The sequence below is a fragment of the Poecilia formosa genome, unplaced genomic scaffold (assembly GCF_000485575.1).
Source record: "Poecilia formosa unplaced genomic scaffold, Poecilia_formosa-5.1.2 Scaffold0, whole genome shotgun sequence".
Taxonomy (NCBI): domain Eukaryota; kingdom Metazoa; phylum Chordata; class Actinopteri; order Cyprinodontiformes; family Poeciliidae; genus Poecilia; species Poecilia formosa.
Genome location: NW_006799939.1, coordinates 1698552 through 1718436, shown reverse-complemented (window position 1 = coordinate 1718436; position 19885 = coordinate 1698552). Strand labels below are relative to the sequence as shown.

Below are 19885 nucleotides of genomic sequence, written 5' to 3'. Positions count from 1 at the left end.
GTGCGCTGGCCCTCAACAATATTCATATCTCTTTAGTCATGTGCAAGATGGTGCACCAGGCAGAAAAGACAAAAACGGAACTTATTTTGTGTACGTATAATGCTAAGTGTGGCTAAAGTAAAACTGCACATCACTGAAAATCACCTACACTGAGAAATACTGAATGTTGTATCAAGTAAAATCCTAATGAATGTTCTAGAAAATAGTTTTTACATAGATAGAGACTAAAAGCACAAAACAGACCATCAATATTTCTGTGCTACAATCTGAAATCCATCCCCAGGGTTCATTAGTGTTGACTGTGAGATCAAACCATCTGAAATCAGACCAAAGTTGTGGGATGAAAGGACGCTTTCAGCTCAATATGTTTTGTTTTTCTGCTGCTGTTCCAAGGTTTCTTCCCTGACTCTATCCTGACTTTGCCTTTTTGTACTTTTATTACATCTGCAAATCAAAAGACGGAAGAGATTTTTTTTTTTTTTTGATGCGGCCATTAGCAGCATGGGAAATGCTGGCATCTTTCAAACATGCATCTTTCAAAAATGAAAAAAATCATTTTCATTTTTGAAAATGATTTTTCAAAAAATCATTTTGAAAAATGTAATAATGCTAATGGATTATTCATTACCTTTCTAAGTTTCTCAGCACCAGAACCAGAGCGAATGGCCTCCAGCAAAGCCTCCCTGGCCAGGGCAGGGTTCAAGGCGGCGTTGGCATTTAAATGACCCACAGGGTTAGGTTTACCCTGGGGAAATACAGGAGGAGGAGGTGGCCGAGGTGCACTCATAGGTGGAGGTGGTGGGGGTGGAGTGAAAGCAGGTTGGATCAAAGATGGAGGGGAGGGGGATGACTCCACTGCTTTCTCCTCCTTTGAGCACTCCTTCCTGAACCGCTCAACCTCACTGGCGGCCTTAGATTTTGTCTGCAAACACAAAAAGCGAGACAGCTTCATTTGTAAAAGCGAAATCACATGACAGAAGTATGTGATATTTACTCTCAGTATGTGATGAGCAAATACCATACACTATATGTATAGCTATGTGGCTTTATTACTCGAATATACTTTTTTATTTTTTATTTTTTTTTACATTTAAGTGACGGCAGAAGTTATGTAAAAGAAAGATTTTGAGCTCTGATCGAAATGGTCACCATTTCAGAAATGTTATTGCTGCTGGGAAACCTCCAGAATGAAAATGTTCTCTTTAGATTAGTTCTTACTAGTGACGTCTCCTTCTGATCCAAGGTCCCGATGACAGCATTTTTATTTATCCGTCATTTCAAGACCTGGAATTAACGTCTGATATCTATTGTAGATCTGCTGTTTCAGATCATGTCAGCCGCTCCCAGAGCAAGATGTGCACGCTCTTTCTGCACGGAAATTGTTCAAGCACAATGGCCTTTTTTTATGGTACTCGGTTTGCTTAACTGTTAAAGTTTGTTGCCATTATATTGTTGAGTCAATCTGTTTATTCATTTACTGTTTTGCTCTTTACAATGCTGTTCACAGATTCTAAGGCTACAGATCCTTGTTTGTCAGCTAAAGAGCTGGACACATCTGTCCAGAGCAGCTAATACTCTAGTCATTACATTATAACAGTCAGGAATTACATATTTTAAAACTGTGGAACAAAGTTTTCTCTAAGTTTCCACCCCAATGATATGTGTTAGGAGCAAAATTAAAATCTAACAGCTGTTGCCTATTTATAAATGATTTGGCCAAGTATCAGGAATGTAGATCTAATCGAAAAGCACAATACGTGATAAAGATTAACAAGTTAATAAAATAGCTCTTGAGCAAGACTGACATGCTCACATACAACCATAGTGACAGTGCATAAAAAGTCTTTAGATTGTTTTACCTTTTTCAGTCTGCTGATGTTCTGAGATCTAAGGGCAGCTAAAAGAGCGGATCTTTCATTGCCTTCTTCATCACAAGCCACTTTCTTACCATTGTCGGCGGTAGTGGATATCTAATAATAAAATTAAAAAAAAAAAAAAAAAGAATGACATCAGTCTATTAGATGAAGATATAGCTTAAAATATGAAGTTAGAATCTCCAGTGACTGGTTAATTGCAGTACTGCGAACACCTTTGCTGATTTTTGGCATCTATCCATTCATACAATGCTCCGCCTTCAGCTTGTCCTTACCTTCCTCAGCCTCTCCTTGCCTCCACCTGTCTGGATTGCTTCCATCAGGCTGCTGTGCAGAGACGTCTCTTTCTCAACAGATTTACAGATGACTGGTTTGAACTTTTTAACAGGCCCAAACAAGGTCACACCTGACCCAGACCCAGGTGTCTCAGTGCCGTCTGATACTGCAGTGGATGATTGCAGTTTCACTTCCTTCACTACATCCTTTACTCCCTGTAATATCAAGGTACACTTTAAATAAGAAATCTGAATTAGAGTTCATTTGTCAAGAAATATTTGCAGTCAAACAGTGACTTACACCTATCTGGTCTTGTGGTTTGGTCTTTGGGGCTGTGGGCGGTTTGAAAGATGAGTGTAGGGCACTGCTTTTTGTCGGGCTGGGGGTTCGAGGTCGATAGTGTTTAATGTAATCGCCACTGCTGTTGCTAGAGACTTGTATTTGTGGAGATCTGTTGTAGTGACTGTGATTTTTCTTGGCTGTTTCTTTGTCGGCTGGATCCAAAACATGTTTCTTGGCCGCGGCATCATTTTCAAATAGTTCCCTGCTTATTTTCACCTGAGCAAACTCCCTCCGACTGTCTGATATGTACTCTGGGAAGCTCGTGGACCTCTTGGAACAAGTAGCGTTGACTGTGGAAGTAGAGTCATTCTCCGTAATGTCTGACAAAGATACCTGAGGGGATTGGAGTTGAGCGACTGGTTTCTTGGAACTTTCAGCCTTCTCTGTTTTCAATGAGTCAGGGGAGTCTGTAGTTTTAGGGATGTTGGAAGGTTTCGTTGAGGTCTTTGGGGTGTACTTAGCGAGGGCAGACGCCACATACTGGCTGGATGTCCTCCTGGATGGTTTAACAAAGTTGAGTTGCTGTTTTCTGTCCGAGTGCAGAGGAAGGGGCAGTGAGGGCTTATTACTTGGCCTCTGAACATTGTTGGACACTGAAATCTTGCTCTCCACCTCGGTCAACTCCCTGGTTGGACTCATGTCTTTTCGAAGCAGTTTGTGATCTTCTTTCACCGCCACTGTAGTTTCGACTGTTAGTGTTGCTTTCTGGTACTCTGGGTTGCTGCTCTTTAATTTTCCTTCCAAGCCAACAGAAGAGGCAATGCTCAGGACATCTGTGCCCTCCTTAAGTTTATCAACTTGACCTTTTCTTTGAGTCACCAAATTTTCCTTTCTGCTGTCAGAGCTCCAAAGTGCTTTGGCATTTTCACAAACAGGAGTGCCATTTTCAATCTCCGATTTAGGTGGATCTCTGGATTTTAAGCGAGTTGTGCCTACTGCCACCATATTCCCCTGATCGTCGATCTTAATAGCAAAACGACCTCTTGAGTCGGTCGGCTCCGTCTTGGTGACGTTTGTGACGGAGGGTTTTGGAGGGACCACAGTGAATGTTTTCATACCAAAGCGAGATGTGGCGTTGTGAGTAATTTTACCGTGCAGAGGACTGAGACTAGAGCTGATCTGGTTTACTTTATGTGGCGCTTCATCCTTCCCAGGAGAAACTGACCTCTGAATCTTTGCTGGAAGTTCAAACTTCTGCTGGACGGACTGAGTGTTATGTTGCGCAAGGTCAGTTGTGATCACAGGAGGCTTGCTGGTCTTCTGTGGGTCAGCACTGGATTTCACTGCCACTGTTCGCGTGCCCTCTTTCGCAGTGCTGCTCTCAGCAATCTTTTTCTCTTTACTTTTTTTGTCTTTTGCCTTTTTTTCCTTTTTGTTACCTGTAGATTTGATCTCCTGTCGTGCAATAGACTTTTCAGAGGGTTTAGAACTTGCACTGCTTATCTTGTCGGTAAGAGCAGCTGTGTAGGCGCTGTTGTTTTGGTTCTGTTGCTCATCAGCAGAGTGATGAACAGAGCCTGTAAATCAGACAAAAAACAACAAAGACAATTAGCTATTTTGAGAGAACATAAAATAGTTACTCTAGATGCCGGTCCTTTGTTTTTGTCCTACCTTTGCTGTCAGTTGATTCAGTCTTTGTAAGTGGTTTCACTCCACGCTCTACAACAAATTCAAATTCCTCCAGTACCTCATCTATGGCTGTGACTGGCACATCCATGTCCACTACAGACACAGGAACGTCGCTGCCGTCTGTGGACTTGGTATCAGTGCCATCTTTGGCAGAGATGATTACTTCATGTTCTGAAAAGGGGAACGGTTGTACATCAGTGTATGTGCTAGGCAGGTTTGTCCTTGAAAAACTATTTAAAGAAAATATTCTTAATTGAGAAATGTCATTTCTGGATAAGGCTAATCTATCAGGCTCAGCATTAACAGTTTCTTGCAGAAGTAGACCTACCCCTTGCACTATGTGTGCATTTGTATTCACCCCTATTTACTCCCAGTGCAAGCAACTTTCTGCTAAAGTTGTCTAATTAGTCACTGAAGCAAATGACTGCTATTTAATCTAATCTTTTTTCCTCTCAACAGGTTTGTTGGATAACCTCAGTGAATCACAGCATCACAAAAGGCCAATGAACACACCAGACAGGTCATGAGTAAACTTCTGACCTAGTGAATGCAGTTCACTACGTGTGGTAAAAAACTAACAGTGCTCATCAATATCAAGCCACATTGTGGTACGAGGGTGTAGCACCATATTTATTTAAGCAGGGGCAGGGAAGCTGGTCAGCGTTTGATGTGTGACCTAAGACTTAAGTCTGGGGTGGAGGTTAACTGTAATAGAATAAAAAAAAAACAGATATACAAAATAAAATTATTTTTGATCAAAGCAGATTTGCATGCAAGAATAATTCAGTCAAGGTCCAAACCTAAATCAGATTAGAAATTGAAATAAAAAATGTTTACATTTTGTATCCTATATAGCTGAGCTTGACACAGACTTGACTTGAATTTATTTTGGAAAAAAAATAAAAATAAAATAAAACAAGGGCAATGATTTCTGTAGCTATACATGAGACATACTCTCCAAGTTTTACAGCTGTTATGTTGGAAAATACCGACTCAGGGTGGCATCAAAATTAGTAAACAGTGTTTGAAAATGTGCAACGTTCACCCCATTTGACAAATATGATGCCAATAAAATACACTGAAGTATGTGACTATAATTAAAAAAAACACATCACTACTTTTGTAAGGTCGCATAGCTGCACTGTGTCTTTGTGATGTTGTGTCTCTCACCTGCAAGGTCTGCTTCCAAATCTGCCAAAGTCTGATGAAGCTGGATTGTGAGCTCAGAGTCGTCTTTAAAGCCGTTGACCGATTCTGGACGAGGGCTTCCGACACTGTGCCGAAAAATGTGTGCAAACGTAAAATACACAAGACACTTGTAATATGACACATGACGAGTGTTTTGTAACAGATAAAGGACAGCAGTGTACAGCAGAGAAAACAACACTTCATAGCTTTTAGTTGGACTACTGAGCACGTTATGGCTTCTTCTATGATTCAGTTCATTCACCGCACCTCCAGTTACTGATGTAGCTTTAAAAAAGTAAAAAGGGTTGGTGTAGTTCAGTTATAAAAGAAAGAAAAATCTGGCATTTTATGTCTCTTTCAAGGTTCAATAGGATTTTTATTGGAGTTTGTTGGATTTCAAATATGCACTTTATCAACTTCATCAATTTTTCTTTCAGGGTTCAAAAGAGCGTTCTCCTAAATTAGTGCCGTATTAGCCATAACAAATTGCAAAATAAGGGCCAAACCAAATAAAATTTATCTTTTAGGAGACTTGGATTGGATCCTCTGTTCCTCAGTGATTCTGAGAAAACAGTGCTATAATGCTTTCCTGGAATACCAAGAAGCCAGCAGCATTAAGCCAGACTCTGGATTCATAGCTTTTTTTTTTGTGTTTTTTTTTTTTTTTTTTGTTGTTTGAGAGCATCATTCGTCTGGGCATAGTACCATACAAATATTTCACAACAAGTTGAAAAATCAACACATCTGGAGGAGAATTTTCCTTCCAAGGACCTTTGAACAAGGGCCTAAAACCATAACCATGAAAGCCCAGCATGAAAGCCCAGCTGAGCAAGCCAGCTTTGGACACAACTCAAGTATAATATAATGGAGCTGTGCTTGGTTATAAAACCTACTGTAGTAAAAGTCTGGAAATAAGTTGGCCAAAATGGACCACTCACAATCTTAAAGTGCAGGTGTCAGACAAGCCATGAGAATTATTTCAAGTGGTATTTTTACAGTATTATAGATCAGCTGGCTCCCATGGAGGAATTCCTCACACACAGTCTTATTATCAATTATTCAATTTAAAATTACAAAGCATAAGGTTATAACCCCTGTCCCTACTTTTACACCTCTTTTTCTTATTCTCCATCCACATGAAAGGTATAAAGATTTTTGAAATTAGGTTCTGTTTAAAGTCTGCAGACGACATGTTTTCCCATCCAAGTCACAGCAACACTACGAGACATATTTTAGTGTTAATAAAAATCTCTACACTGTCTCTAAGATGTTGTGCCAGCAGGTGGCAACAATGTTCACATTAATTGCATTCAAATTCAGAAGAAGAAGCTCAGGCTTTGCAGCACAGAGTTAGAGTTAGCATGAATAAAGTACAAGTACTATTTTTACGATGCACCAGAACATAAGTTTGTAATTTTGTCAGCAAATTCATTATTAGTAATATATTTGTGAACATGTTCCTGTGATGTTTGAACATGTGAAGAAGGTTTATTGTTATTATTTTAGGTGCCAGTAGTTTGCAACTACAACAGTTTCAATTTGACTTCATTCTGAATATTTATTCATTTATTTATTTTAAATCGATCGTGTTTACTTCTAACATTGTCTGTTGATTTGGACTTTTTACTGTCGGAGACAGAGATAGACTCTTGACTATCACCCAACTCTAAAATTGTTGGAATAGATCTGAGCTGAGGGACCGTACTCAAATGTACAAGACTGGGTCAATACTAAAACCAAAACAGATATTGGAGCAACAGAATCACCCTCTCAATAAGGACTTCTTTCTGGTTGTTTCCTTCTCGACGCAGGAATTTTTTTCCCCAGGATGTAGAACAAATAAGACTTAAAAATCATTTGTCCCTACACTTGTAACATTTCTTAATGATTTCAAATGGCTTCATCTCTCAAGTATGTATGGTATGGGGACATGTATGAATGACTGTTTCTTTTCCCTAATGTGCGGCACAACAATTGACGGTTGGGGATAATAAAGATGACTGAATGACTAAAACCAAACCCAGCATTAGGTCTTTGTTTGTAACCACTCTTCACTGTCGTTTCCTGTGTTCCCTCCTGCACTCCCCCAAGTTTCACTTAGTATGTTTTCATATGGTAATAAACTCTGGATGATGTTTGGTTCCACTATAACCACTCTAGATGTTTTCAAACAAGATTTTTAAAATATAGTCATATTTTTCCCATATAGTCACATTAAATAACCACTTAAACCAAAGTAACGGTTCAAAGCTTTCTAAAATAATCAGAGAAATCTCAAACTGAGCTTTTCATGACTTTCTATTTACCTGTCTTTTTCTCCCCAAGTGGTATTTTCTTCATCACTGTCACTTGGAGCCTCCATAATGAGTACTCTCTCTCCTGTGTCACCGGTCTTTCCATCAGCTGATAAACTCCCCTCAGGAGAGGTCATCTGGGTGTCAGATGGGGAACTGACAATGCCAGAGTCCTCACCCTCTGCCACACCTTCAGGAGTATAACCTTGGTCGGGAAGGCTGCTGCCAACACTGCTGCTGCCTAGAGAAAGAGTTTCAGCCTCAGGCGCTGTGGTTTCTTGTTTCTGGACAATGGATGAAGCCTTTTTGGAATGAAGCCAACCTGGAGGACAATAGGTAGAAATGATTTGTGTGAATACAGAGTGTTAACACACAATTTTGAAGTGCTAGCCAAGGTTAAAAAAAAAAAAAGAGAGAGAGAATTAAAGACTTTCCAGAGCACACCTTTGTTAAGTAAGACAGCGGTTATACACAAAAACAATGCCAATAATTCTCATTCCCTATGCATCTCTCACGTTCAGAAATATAACCCATAACCCAAAAGGATGAGAAAGGCAAGAGTGTTTTTGTGTAAAGAAAAAAAAAGAAAAGAAAAAGAAAATGAGAGGTTCTGAAGATGTGGTTTACTGGAATAAGTTTTAAGATTGATCCTGACATCACTCACACATACATGCAAACCAGAGAGCATATGATAAATATGCTAAGCATGCTTGGGGCACAGCCCTTTGTGGTTTAATAAAATATTTTATATCATGTGCAGATTGACTTACTGTAAACAAACCCTCTTATTTCCATTTTTAACATAGTCCTCAACTCTTTTTGGTTTAAGGGAAAGGGTGGAATGGCCTCATGCCCTCTCATCTCTTCAGTACACTCATTCACTGGTCAGTTCTGTGGCTTCTGGGAAATGCATTTAGTGTCACTGATCTCATTGAACCGTCAGCCAAGTTAATAAAAAAATAAACGTTCTGTTTGTCAGGCCTTCTGTAGTTACGCCTGGTCGAAATGCCTTCAACAGTGAGTGACCTTGTTTTTTTGTTTTGTTTTTTTTTATCACCGATGTAAGTGAGAGCTAAGCATCACTCTGGACATGCACTGTGGTTGAAAAAAAAAAAGGAAAAAGTGACCTCGAGTATTTTAATGTGTGTATTAGGAGTGTAAGCTCTAGGCCTTGTCCGAATGTTGAGCAGAGAACAGTCAGTTCCAGGAGATGTGGTGATGACTCACAGGGCTGTCCTCCCAGCTCCTTCCCAGCAACTGCTGAATCATGCCAGTTACAGCCACAATCTGCACACGTTCACACAACACACACAGGGTAACACACACACACACACAAACGCACGTATACACTCTACCATTTACACACAAGTAAACAGATACGCAGCGTTCTCAAATCTTCAGCTCAGAAAGGACCTTGAGTACATGCATCTGTTAAAGATAAACCAAACACGTCTTCACTCCCAAGCTGTCAACTAACTATACACACACACGTGCTATTAGTCAGGACCTGACAACGGCTGTCCATGCAAGAATCCCAAGTTAAAATAAAACTGTCTTGGTTCAGTTTTCAGTCGTTTAATTACAAAATATGCTTCAAAGGCAAAAAAAAAAAAGAAAAAGAAAAAAAAGTTCATTGCCACATTTCTACTGACCTCGTAATTAGACATCCTTTTAAAGTTTGCAACATACCTCAAAAATTCAAATAAGAGAGTTCTCGATAAGATACATGCGACATAACAGAGCACCACTGGATATTGTATTCACACACTTCACAACAAGTACTGCTTTCAATAAGATAAGTTTAAACAGTTACCTGGAAAAACAAACTATACAGCAAACAGAATACTCTCATAGCTGTAAACATGATTCCTAGGGAATTTTGCTTAAGGCTAGATTGTTTTTATTTCCATCCAAGATGTCAGATTTGCAGCACAACTCAAAAATGTATTTTTATATATGACTTTTGAATAAGAAAAATAAAACAAAACAAAAAAAAAAAAAAAAACTGAGGCACTGACATGTCAACAACTGTGCTACTTATCTTTTCAAATCAAAAACCTTTTTGGAGGAAATATGGATGAAGTTGTCCTTATAAAAAGAGTTTAAAAAAAAAACAGTCAGCTCCCTGATTGGCTCTAATACTAAAAAATCAGATTTATTTATTTTTTTTGCCACTGTTCATTAAAGGCATCTGAATTACTCAAACACATTAGCTGACATTAGGCACTTTGCTTTTAGTTTAGATTAGATAAAGGTTAGGGACGGCAGGAACAATCAGGGTCACCGAGTCTTTAGGATGAATTTACAGTGGCAGTGTATTTTGGTATTTGATTCTTTATTTTACAACAAAGTGTGATATTTGTCTGTAAAAAGTGTCATAAAGATAAACTTTCTATGATTACTTAACTCAATTTTCTATTGGATTCAGATTCACCACTATTAAAGAACATTTAGCTCATGCTTTTTCTTATGGTCAATGTTTGCTACATTTAACTCTTGAATTATATATAACAAAAAATATATATATTTTCTTATTGAATCTAAAGCTTATATCAACAACAAACAAAAAAAAAACAACATGCTTCACATAGATTACAACCTCTGACACCAGCACCAATTAAAGCATTTACTCAAGTTTTAGATTTCCAAACCAACGCATTACACTAAGTACTCAAAGACAAACTGTCCACCTATTGATCTATAGCCATAGCATATATCTGCAGTATCAGATAACTTTGCCTCACTCTCCTCAAACCACATTCTGAGTCCACTCACATGCTCTGAACTCAGAGTAAAAAAAATGTGAAACCATGCAAATTATGTATAACACGTATCATTTCTTTACGAAAACACCAAAAGCCTCCTTTGAAATGCTAACAAGATGTAGATATGAAACTATAGCTTTCAACTAATGAAATGGAGCAGCTTACAAAGGATGTAATAGAAAGTCCAACAGAAAACAAGGCAGGGTTTAAACAGTAAGAATGAGTTGATGACAGAGGTTTGCCAAGGTGAAGAAAGAACTGAGCCAGAGAAAGACTTCAGGAGTGTTTGGGTCGCAGACGCACAGGTCCACAGCAGTACACTACAAAGAGGGTGCGGGGCGGGGAGCAGAGGAAAGAACAGATCAGATTAGAGGAGAAAGCATCAAACATTAAATTGAGATGGTACAGAAACGACAAAAGGGCAAATAAGGAAATTAAACAGAAAATTCTATTTTAGTCATCTGCCATGGCAAGGCTGAGAACATGTACAGTAACAGATGGTGGCTCAGCATCACTCAGCAATCTCCTCCATTATACATTTCATATACTCCGAGTTACTGAATAAATGTACACAGCAAAAACATTAAAGGCACTCCAACTGATTGGTGTTGACCTTAACTGGACATAGCAGACCCAGAAGGACCAACATGGCTTTGAGATCGACAGTCATCGATATGGAGCGTGTTGACCTTGTAGGGACCCAGCATCACTCGCTCAGGAGAGGAGAAATGGAAAGTGCATTAGGACACATACATTTACACACATGTAAACGAGTTGGATATAAATTCAGACAGACGTCCATTTGTGTCTCAGGAGAGCAGCTTCTAGGAAAAAAAATAAAGCAGAACTACAAAGAGAGGATGGCAACAATCCATGCGGATCCCACACAGGGGAACTGCTTCTTCCACTTCCATGTGATCCTGTGGGGTCATGCAGTTTGAAGCACAACCGGAGGAGGGGAAGAGAACACGAAGGAACAGATAATCTAGAGGTTAGGGCAGGCTGTTTTAGCTCTCATGTTACGGGGCTACAGCCCATTTTTTCAAAGTCAAAATTCCACATTTATCCACAACCAAATGTATGAAGTTGGAGGGCCTTTTAAAACACAGTTTACCACATCTATGCAAAGTTAATAATGAATTTATGGGCAACATTTCTCCATGGGCAATACAGTAAACATGGTGAAAAAAGACAAAAAGAAAGAGGAATGATAACAGAAATGAAGGAAAGACTAATAAACATGGAGACTGATGGATAGATGTAAACTCGTCTCAAAGAAAACAATGTTTGGGTAGTAGCCCACTGGTCAAACCATCTTTCTTTGCAGGACTACATCTTTGAGGCCAGGTGCTGCTCATGGCCAGACTTGCAAGGTGAGGAATCTTTTAATAGTCAGTTTATCCAAGTGAGAAACAAAGAACAGGCAGTCCCTCCGCTGTTTTATATTCCTACTGAACAGGAGCAGCAGGATTAGGGTTAGGGTTACGGCCAGTTTGGGGTTCTGCAATTTTGCACATTTTCAAATGTTTGTGCTGCAGTAACCAAATAGAAGTTGGGGGAAAAAAAACAACAAAAAAAACGCACAAGATACAGTTTGGTAGATATTTATATCTACGAGCCTAACCATAGAAAGGTTGAGAAATTCTGCTTGGCATAATTATCTCCCATTTTAAATTTCCACAACAAGAGTATGTGTATCTTAGTAAATTGAGGGAAGAAACCACAAGCATTTCATTAAAAGAAAAACAAGCCGACAGGCAGGATTAACTGAGCGGTAAAAACCTAACTTTGGAAGCACAACAGAGCTGCGACAGGTCGCTTTGTTATAACTTAGTGCGAGTTGATGTATGACAGCAAAATAATGCGATCACCACATGAGCTAATGAAGACGATCACTGAGACATTTATAATAATACGAACACCAAAGGGGCACTTCAATGAGAGACTAGTTTTAACATGATGCATTATTATTTCTACCCTCGAGCTTGTGAAGATTAAATGATTTGAAAGGGAGACTTTTCTGGCCTGTAGGTAAATTTGTTCTTCTGATTAGAGTAATTTGTGTTTTCAGCTTTCTAGCACTGTCACCGAACGCGTGTTGCATGTATTTAATTTGCTCTTACTGACAGAGATATCAGATTGGCACCACGCTGCCGTTGCACAAGAAAGAGATATGAATCAGGTGCGTCAGTTCGCTTCGCAAAAACGCAGCCAACTCGCAGACGTTAAATCTGCTTTTGCAATGGCTCGTTTAAGCGAGCCTCACACCTGTTTTGCTGCTCCTACGGCATCTTGTGAACTCTGCAGTCACTGTTTGAGAGCCCAGTGCCAAGGAGACGCACAGGTCACGATTGTGCTTTGTCAAAGGAGTGGAACGAAAATACAGCCCCAGTAGAAATGCAAGTATCACTCCTGTGAGATTTCATAGCACGGTAAATCTATCTTGGGTACCAACGGTTAACAGAGGATAAACAGGTTTAAGAAAAGTGACACCAAGGAAGTAAAAAAAAAAAAAAAAGAAAACATCCAGCAGCTAATTTAGTGAAAGGAAAATACAGTTGCTAAAATGTGCACACAGTTTGTGTGTTACCAGCAAACAACAGCGGACCGAGTAACTGGGCCAAATTTAAAGATGGCAGACTTGATTTTTTTTTTTTTTTTAATTTTATGACATATAATAGAGAGGACATATGGAACATGGTGTGCTGAGAGGAGGAGACCGGTCTGCAGAGCCATTAGATTAGCACGATTCAGTGCAAACTTGCAGGAAGCAACTATATTCAATTTATGTTCAGACCCTCAGATAATGGGAGAGATTGTTTGAAGTCGAAAGTACAAATTCAGCACATAAAAATGAATGAGACAGGTGTTATTTTTGATCATCTCTTTAACAACATCCCTGAATTCAGCTGCGTGGCAGGCAAAAGAACAAATTCCAAGGCTATGTGCCTGTCTGCTAATACAGTGGTTATTATATCCGAGTAAAAACCCAAACAGAATGTATTGACTATCCACGTTAACTGGCTGGAGATCGTGCTGGTTACCAAGTTAGCATTAAGAATGACTACAGAATGGTTTTCTGCCTCGAAAACTCCAACTGTTTTCCAAATCTGCTGTACATCTGTCTAGTAGGAGTATTTGGCAAGTCATCCTGCTGCTGGCCTTTAGGATGTGTAACTGGTGCTGCTCCCCTTAAGTGCTGTTTGATCATACAGCTTTATAGATGTCACTCAGACGAAAGAAAAAATATAAAAACATTTTTTTCAATAAATATAATTGGAAAAGACAGCTTTGGCACTGTATTTTATGGATTCAGTAATTATCTTGATGACTACCTCTCATTCATTTTTGCCTTATAAACTAGTCATCTCATACTTCAACGTTTCATCTGCTTTTATCTGCCTTTCCAGCAGCCTTCTTCTTCCTTAAAACTCTGCCAGCCTCGGTTTTTCTGCCTCGTTACCCCGCCGTTTCTGTCAAAACCTTCCCACGCTCTCCTCTCTACACTTCTGGCACTCTCACCTCTTCTCATCCTTTTTGAGGTCCGTGCATCTCTCATCTCTGCCCCTGTCAGACACGCCAACCCTCCGCGGCAGTCTCACTCTGCCACAGAGTATTCTGGGTTACGTAGAAGTCAATAAAAAAGGTCACCTAAAGGTCAGGAAATGTAAATCTACAACAGATTTATCTACATGCAAATCCGCCACGTCTCTGAAATCCTGAGTGTGATTGCACGCATATGAAAGAAAGACAGATAAAGGAAAAGAAGGCAGAGACAGACGAAGCTTGAGAGATTGATAAGCCTAAGTTCGAGACAAGGACTCCATTGTGTCAAGAACTGCGATTTAAAAAAAAAAGAAAGAAAGAAAAAAGTTCCACAAGTAGCTATCAAACACACGCAGGCATACAAGCCTCCTTTCTCTTAGCTGGGTATATACGTCACCTCTCTGACAGGTAAAGAGTCAGATGTTCCTGCAGTGTGACAGCTCAGTTCTGCAGGGCAGACAGGTAGAAAACCTCAACTGGTAACTTGTGACTGCCTCACAGTGTCGCTGCCACGACTGTCAAAAGTTAAGTGAGCGCCACCTGAAATTTGTTATCTTTGTTCTTCAAATATATCTTGAATTTACGGTTTAACAGGAGTTCAAGAATAACACTTTATTGATTAGGATTTCTATCGTTTTTCTGAAAGCAATTTAGAGTCATAAAAGACATTTACCCATTCCACTGTGTCTGTTGTTCTCCGCTTCGTCCAGTGTGAGATTCAGGGCCGACTCAGAGTCTGACCTGGAACTGCTTTCAGAACTTTTCTCTTTATTTTGTCGGGTGGCCGTCGTGCTGGACTTTTTTATTGTGGGCTGGGCCTGCACAGGCCCACTGACCGCGCTACTGGTGCTGCAGCGGGAACCGGCCTGGTCAAGGTCAACATCCGAGTCGTCGAGGCTGCGGCTGAACTCGGAGCTGGAATCCTGCACAACCAGGCTGTCTGTGGTGGTGGTGCTGGTGCTGGGGGACGGAGAACTTCGGGGTGGAGTGGCATCGCGCACGGGCGGAGATTTTGGTGCCTTTTCACAACGAGAAACTTCTGCTGCCTGCATGACCGCAGAGTCAGAGAATGTGGGCGACTGTGGTGTTCTGGTACGGGGGACCGGGGTGGGAATTTCGATGCTGCGGGGTTTGGAAACAGAAACAACAGTTCCTGAAGGATCATCAGAATCCAGAGCGATGGGGGAAGGCGTGGGTGGAGGAGGTGGAGCCTTTCTCTTCCTTTGGCCTTCTGAACTAGGGCCCTCCTAACAGAACATAGCAAAAAGAAGATAGTGTAAGACATTTTATGCGAAAACCTTCTTCATCCAGAGTCTTAAGACAGTATTCATATGGTAATTTTTCACATTTTGTACAAGACGACCATGAACAATGTATTCCAGGGGATTTTGTGTGACAGACAGAACCGTGAACCATAATAATGGAGAACAATGACGATCAAACTTCATCTTATGTTGCGATTTCAACTCCAAGACTTTTGAGGAAAGTCTCTACCAACTGTCTCCACTGACAAGAAGCAACTCCATAGCATGATGCAGCCACCACCATACTTCCCCATGAGGATTTTGCATTAATTTTGATGCGTGATGTTAGCTTATGACCTACACAGCATTTTGCAAGTAGGCCAAAATGTCTTGATGATGCTCTCCTATCTACTTATTCTAACATCAAATTATGCATAGGTGGATTCTATTGGAAATTTAGCTGATTGAGGTTTTTCATTTAAGGTATAATATTGGCCTTATGTAATCAAGTAACATCTTCCATGTATGCTGGGTGAGTTAACAGTGTTGATGTCTTTCTGCTTTTGGTTCATAGTAAATATAGACCCTATACTATTAGCACCTCTCCAGCTCTCTTTACCTTCTAAAACATTTACATGCTGCAATACACAAGTAGTGTTACCAAATTACAGGCATAAAGAGGCTAAACGCTTGGTAGTTACACCTCTAACATTTACTGTAGTCCAAGGAGATGCATATTGCATACTGTAATAAATATCAATTTAAACATAATGTATAATGGCATCTTTCCAACAATGGGTTTCATTTGGTGTGAATTCTGCCTTCACTGTGAGTCTACATGTATAAATTTGTCTTGCATCTTTAAATTAGGCCCCTCTGCTGTTGAAAGGAAGGAACAGAAAAAGAGATGTACTCCAAAAAAAAAAAAAAAAAAAAAAAGAGTAAATTATCAACGGAGCACAACAGTCCTACATACACACCACTTTATTTTGGTGAAACTGGACACATATTTGGTGTCCATACAGTAACTAAGAGTCTTCCTGTCAATAGCTTCCTTGATTAGGCCTGTCGCGATAAACGATTAATCGCACGATAAATTAAACCTATCGGCCTCATTTTAATTATCGGCTTTATCGTCTCTTCCTGCCTTTTTTCTTTCTGTTGATGACACTGAATGAAAAAAGGCTCAGCTCCGGTGCTCTCCACTGACCCTCCCTTCCTCATTTCCTTAGTGTAATGTTCAGCGGCCCATTTTCAAAACATGAGAGACCTTTCATTCAGCGTTAAGCTCCCAGTCGGGGAAAACCACGACGATCTACCATAACACACCACACACTACAGGATGATCGGTTACGAAATCACCAGCAGCCAACGTTCTAAAATTATCGTAAGGGGAAAACAGGGGCAAAAAATCGTGTAGTGTGAACTATTGCGTCAGGATGTGCCCGTTTTCTCTATTTAAATCTAGTGATTACTGAAGGGCAATATAGTATACAGACTTCATAATCTGCACTCTTTTGGTTGAATGCAATATTTACTTCCACTTTGGCTTTATGTTGTTTAGTTTTTATTCAAGTACATTTTTTGTTACTGGAGACTGAGAATCCATTTTATTTTTGTTTTTGGTTGTTTTGTTTAGTTCATCAGTTCCAGTGTTGTGTTCTTTTGAAAATAAAGTGCATCTATCTATGGCAGGAAATCGCATGCATCATTAGTCATTTCCATTAAATCAGTGTCAAAAGGTCTTGAAACAATATTATCGTTTATCTCAATTTTTTAGACAATTAATCGTCCAGCAAAATTTGTTATCGTGACAGGCCTATCCCTGATCTGGGTTGTGAAACTCCACAGCTCCTCCAAAGTTACAATGCTCCATTTGGTTGCTTCTCTGTTTAATGCTCTTCCTCCTACCTGTCCTTGTGATTTACGTTTGCTTACCACTGTTCTCTAACAAACCTCAAAGACCTTTTAAGGGCAGCTGTGTTTAATTTACACACAACATGACTCTGCTTACATATTCACCCTGAAGATAGGTGGTTGCACTGAATTTTGTAAAAACACTAAATTGCTACACCCAACATAGAATTCTAGTAAAATACATCAAGCATCAAGTTCTGTCACTGTAATTGAAAAAAATGTAGAAAATATTTCTGGATAAATTAATAGTTTTGCAAGTCACTGTGTATGCGTCTGGTTTAAGCATTAATCATTTAGTAAATGCAGACTGTCAGGACTGAAACAATTTTACAGCCAAGTAATCAAATTGAGTGGAGTGCTGGCAGAGGTCTGAGTCTTTTAGCCATTAGTGTGTCAACATTCTTCTTCAATCGAAGACATTTAAGGTCTCCCAGCAATTTATTTAAAATGATGCGGTGGTATTGTAACAGAACACCAGTGTGAACTTTTAACTGGAATATTTCTTAAGTTCCAACTTATAAACGAATGTCATTTAAAAATTAGAAATGTACGTTTTCTTTTATTCAAATGACAGCATTGTCCGGATTCATTGCATGCCATACACCAGTAGTCCTGAGTTTAAAATGATATTACAGCCAACCAATAGTTTCCTATTAAGCTACACTAATGAGTTTTTAACAAAGTTAGCATTCTGAAAGAAAAAAATAAGCTAAACCAGATTTCTTCAATGTAAAAGCAAGTGGAAAAGTAGTGAGTGGACAAAAACAGAAAGTGAGCAAGACAAAAGTTCTGAGTCTAACAAAATAAGCTACAAATGAACTAATTTACACTACAGGGAGACAAAGCCATTCACTTTCTCCACGAGGTCAGCGCTAAAAAATTCATTATTATTGTGATAAGACGTGGTATAGCAGAATAGATTTTAAATTTCCAAGTGGCTCTTGCCTTCTATTTTTGCTCTCTCTGAAACTCGACAGACAACATGCCCAGAGTTGCACACAGGGTTGCATCATTCAGCAGGGCATGAAAGAGATCAGGCCACCTTGTCTTTCTGCAGGCACACAGGGTTCACACATGAACTCAGTGAACCCGGTGCATGGCATTCTATAGAAACATGAATGTCCCCCACCACCCGTTCCAACTAGCTGTCCTTTTCTTCAAGGCTCTCCTGTTTTTCTCCCACCCCAGTATTCATATATACATGGAAATGGGCCAAAGTTGAACTGCAATGGATGATTGACTTGCCTTGGGAGATGGATGTACATGCGTGAGAAGGCCCATGTGTTGTTTGTGTTTGTGCGCGTGTCTGTCTGTGTGTACATGAGTGTATTTCTGCATGTATACTAGTTTGGGTGATTGTTTTCTCGACAGAATAAAAGTATGGGACCTCAGTGAAGCCAGTGTCTTGAAAGGAGTATTTCATGGGGTCCACCCGATAAGCAGTTGGATACACACTCATTTCTAATCATAATGATACTCTTGGCTTGAGTTGAACAGCATAGATAGGATTGTTAAGCAGCATTAAATGCGTGTTGCTCTCTTGAGCTTATGGCGCCGTGACTGGGAATGCAGCATGCACTTATGAGTATGAATCAGAGATAAGGCTTCAAGCTATATTAAACCACATTTACAAGGCAATCTTTAGCCTCAAAAGAATTTCACTGCGAGTTCCAAGTCATTCTTATGTGCTAAAGGTTTAAGTTGCTAAGATCAGCATTTACAGATTTTTATTTTTGATCTTAAACAGACTTCACCACAAAGATGCTCTGTTTAGTTTCAGTAAAAAAAGAAAAGGAACAAACATGTAATACTATGATGCTTCAAAGAGAAACCTAATCAGTGACAAACTAAAGGATAACAATCTTTATATTAATGTGAAGAACAGATAAGAGAAAATATAAACACTAGCCATGTGAAGACATGAAAATACCAGCAATTTGTATTCCTTGGGCTTTTGAATTTGATTTTTTGATGATAAAAAAAAAAACAGCCCAACAGAAGATAAGAGACATTCCTGGTTTATTTAGTGTCTAAATAAAAAGACTACAGAGTAAGTTTACAGGACTTCGGAAAAGTTTACACTGCTTTACTAAACAATTTATTCCATTAACTGAGTCATAGATTTTTGACAGAAAGCTTTTGCTCTGGATTTTTCTAGGCCTAAATGTATGTCCACATTACACTATTCAGATTTTTATTTGAAGAAAAAGACACCAATGCATACTTTTTCTTTCACTTCAAATTTGTGCACTACTTTGTGTTGGTCTATCACCTGGGGTTCCCCTTAAAAAATACATTGAAGTTTGATTTAAAAATGACAGAATGAGAGAATTTTCAGGTGGTACCAATATTTTTGTGAGCCACTGTGAATGTAACATGATTCAAGCACACTAATCACAGCTGTTCAAGTCAGTAAAAATACAAAGACAGAGAGACAAAATGAACCAGAACAGACTGGTTTGTCTTTTACTTGTTCCACTTTATAACTTGTGAGAATAAGGGCCCAATGATGGAGCATTCTGACCATACAGAGCCACGCAAATAGATGCTTAAACCTGGCCAAGCTACCATTCGTCAGTTGCAGATAAGGGTCTTTTTAACGGAGCAACATTACAGCACTAATGTGGAATGCAAACTGGAGTATGCCCATCTATTAGACATTTTATTTGTGTGTGCTCGGGCTTGTCTACATACAGGGGCTTACACACAACTGCACGAGTTTGTGCAAACGCATGTACATGTCAAAGGTAAAAATAGCAGCCAAACACGACGGACTCCAATGTCATAAACACCCTCAAAGCAGCAGGCTG

General features: G+C 39.5%; 1 protein-coding gene across 8 annotated transcripts in view; it reads right to left on the bottom strand.

Annotated features, from left to right (window-relative positions):
* The window catches only part of cobl (cordon-bleu WH2 repeat protein), a 53396-nt gene that overhangs the window by 1730 nt on the left and 31781 nt on the right, over positions 1–19885 (bottom strand). For 6 of the 8 annotated variants that reach the window (XM_007544592.2, XM_007543966.2, XM_016669130.1 and 3 more), the window contains 8 exons: positions 14588–15161; positions 7616–7925; positions 5292–5395; positions 4104–4292; positions 2451–4009; positions 2150–2365; positions 1860–1970; positions 629–922 (listed from right to left, as the gene is read on the bottom strand). In XM_007544592.2, coding sequence (XP_007544654.1) covers positions 629–922; positions 1860–1970; positions 2150–2365; positions 2451–4009; positions 4104–4292; positions 5292–5395; positions 7616–7925; positions 14588–15161 — 3357 coding nt within the window. Of the gene's footprint in view, positions 1–367; positions 445–628; positions 923–1859; positions 1971–2149; positions 2366–2450; positions 4010–4103; positions 4293–5291; positions 5396–7615; positions 7926–14587; positions 15162–19885 lie in introns of those variants that run through there. The other 2 variants (XM_016669235.1, XM_016669074.1) reach the window with 2 other exon arrangements.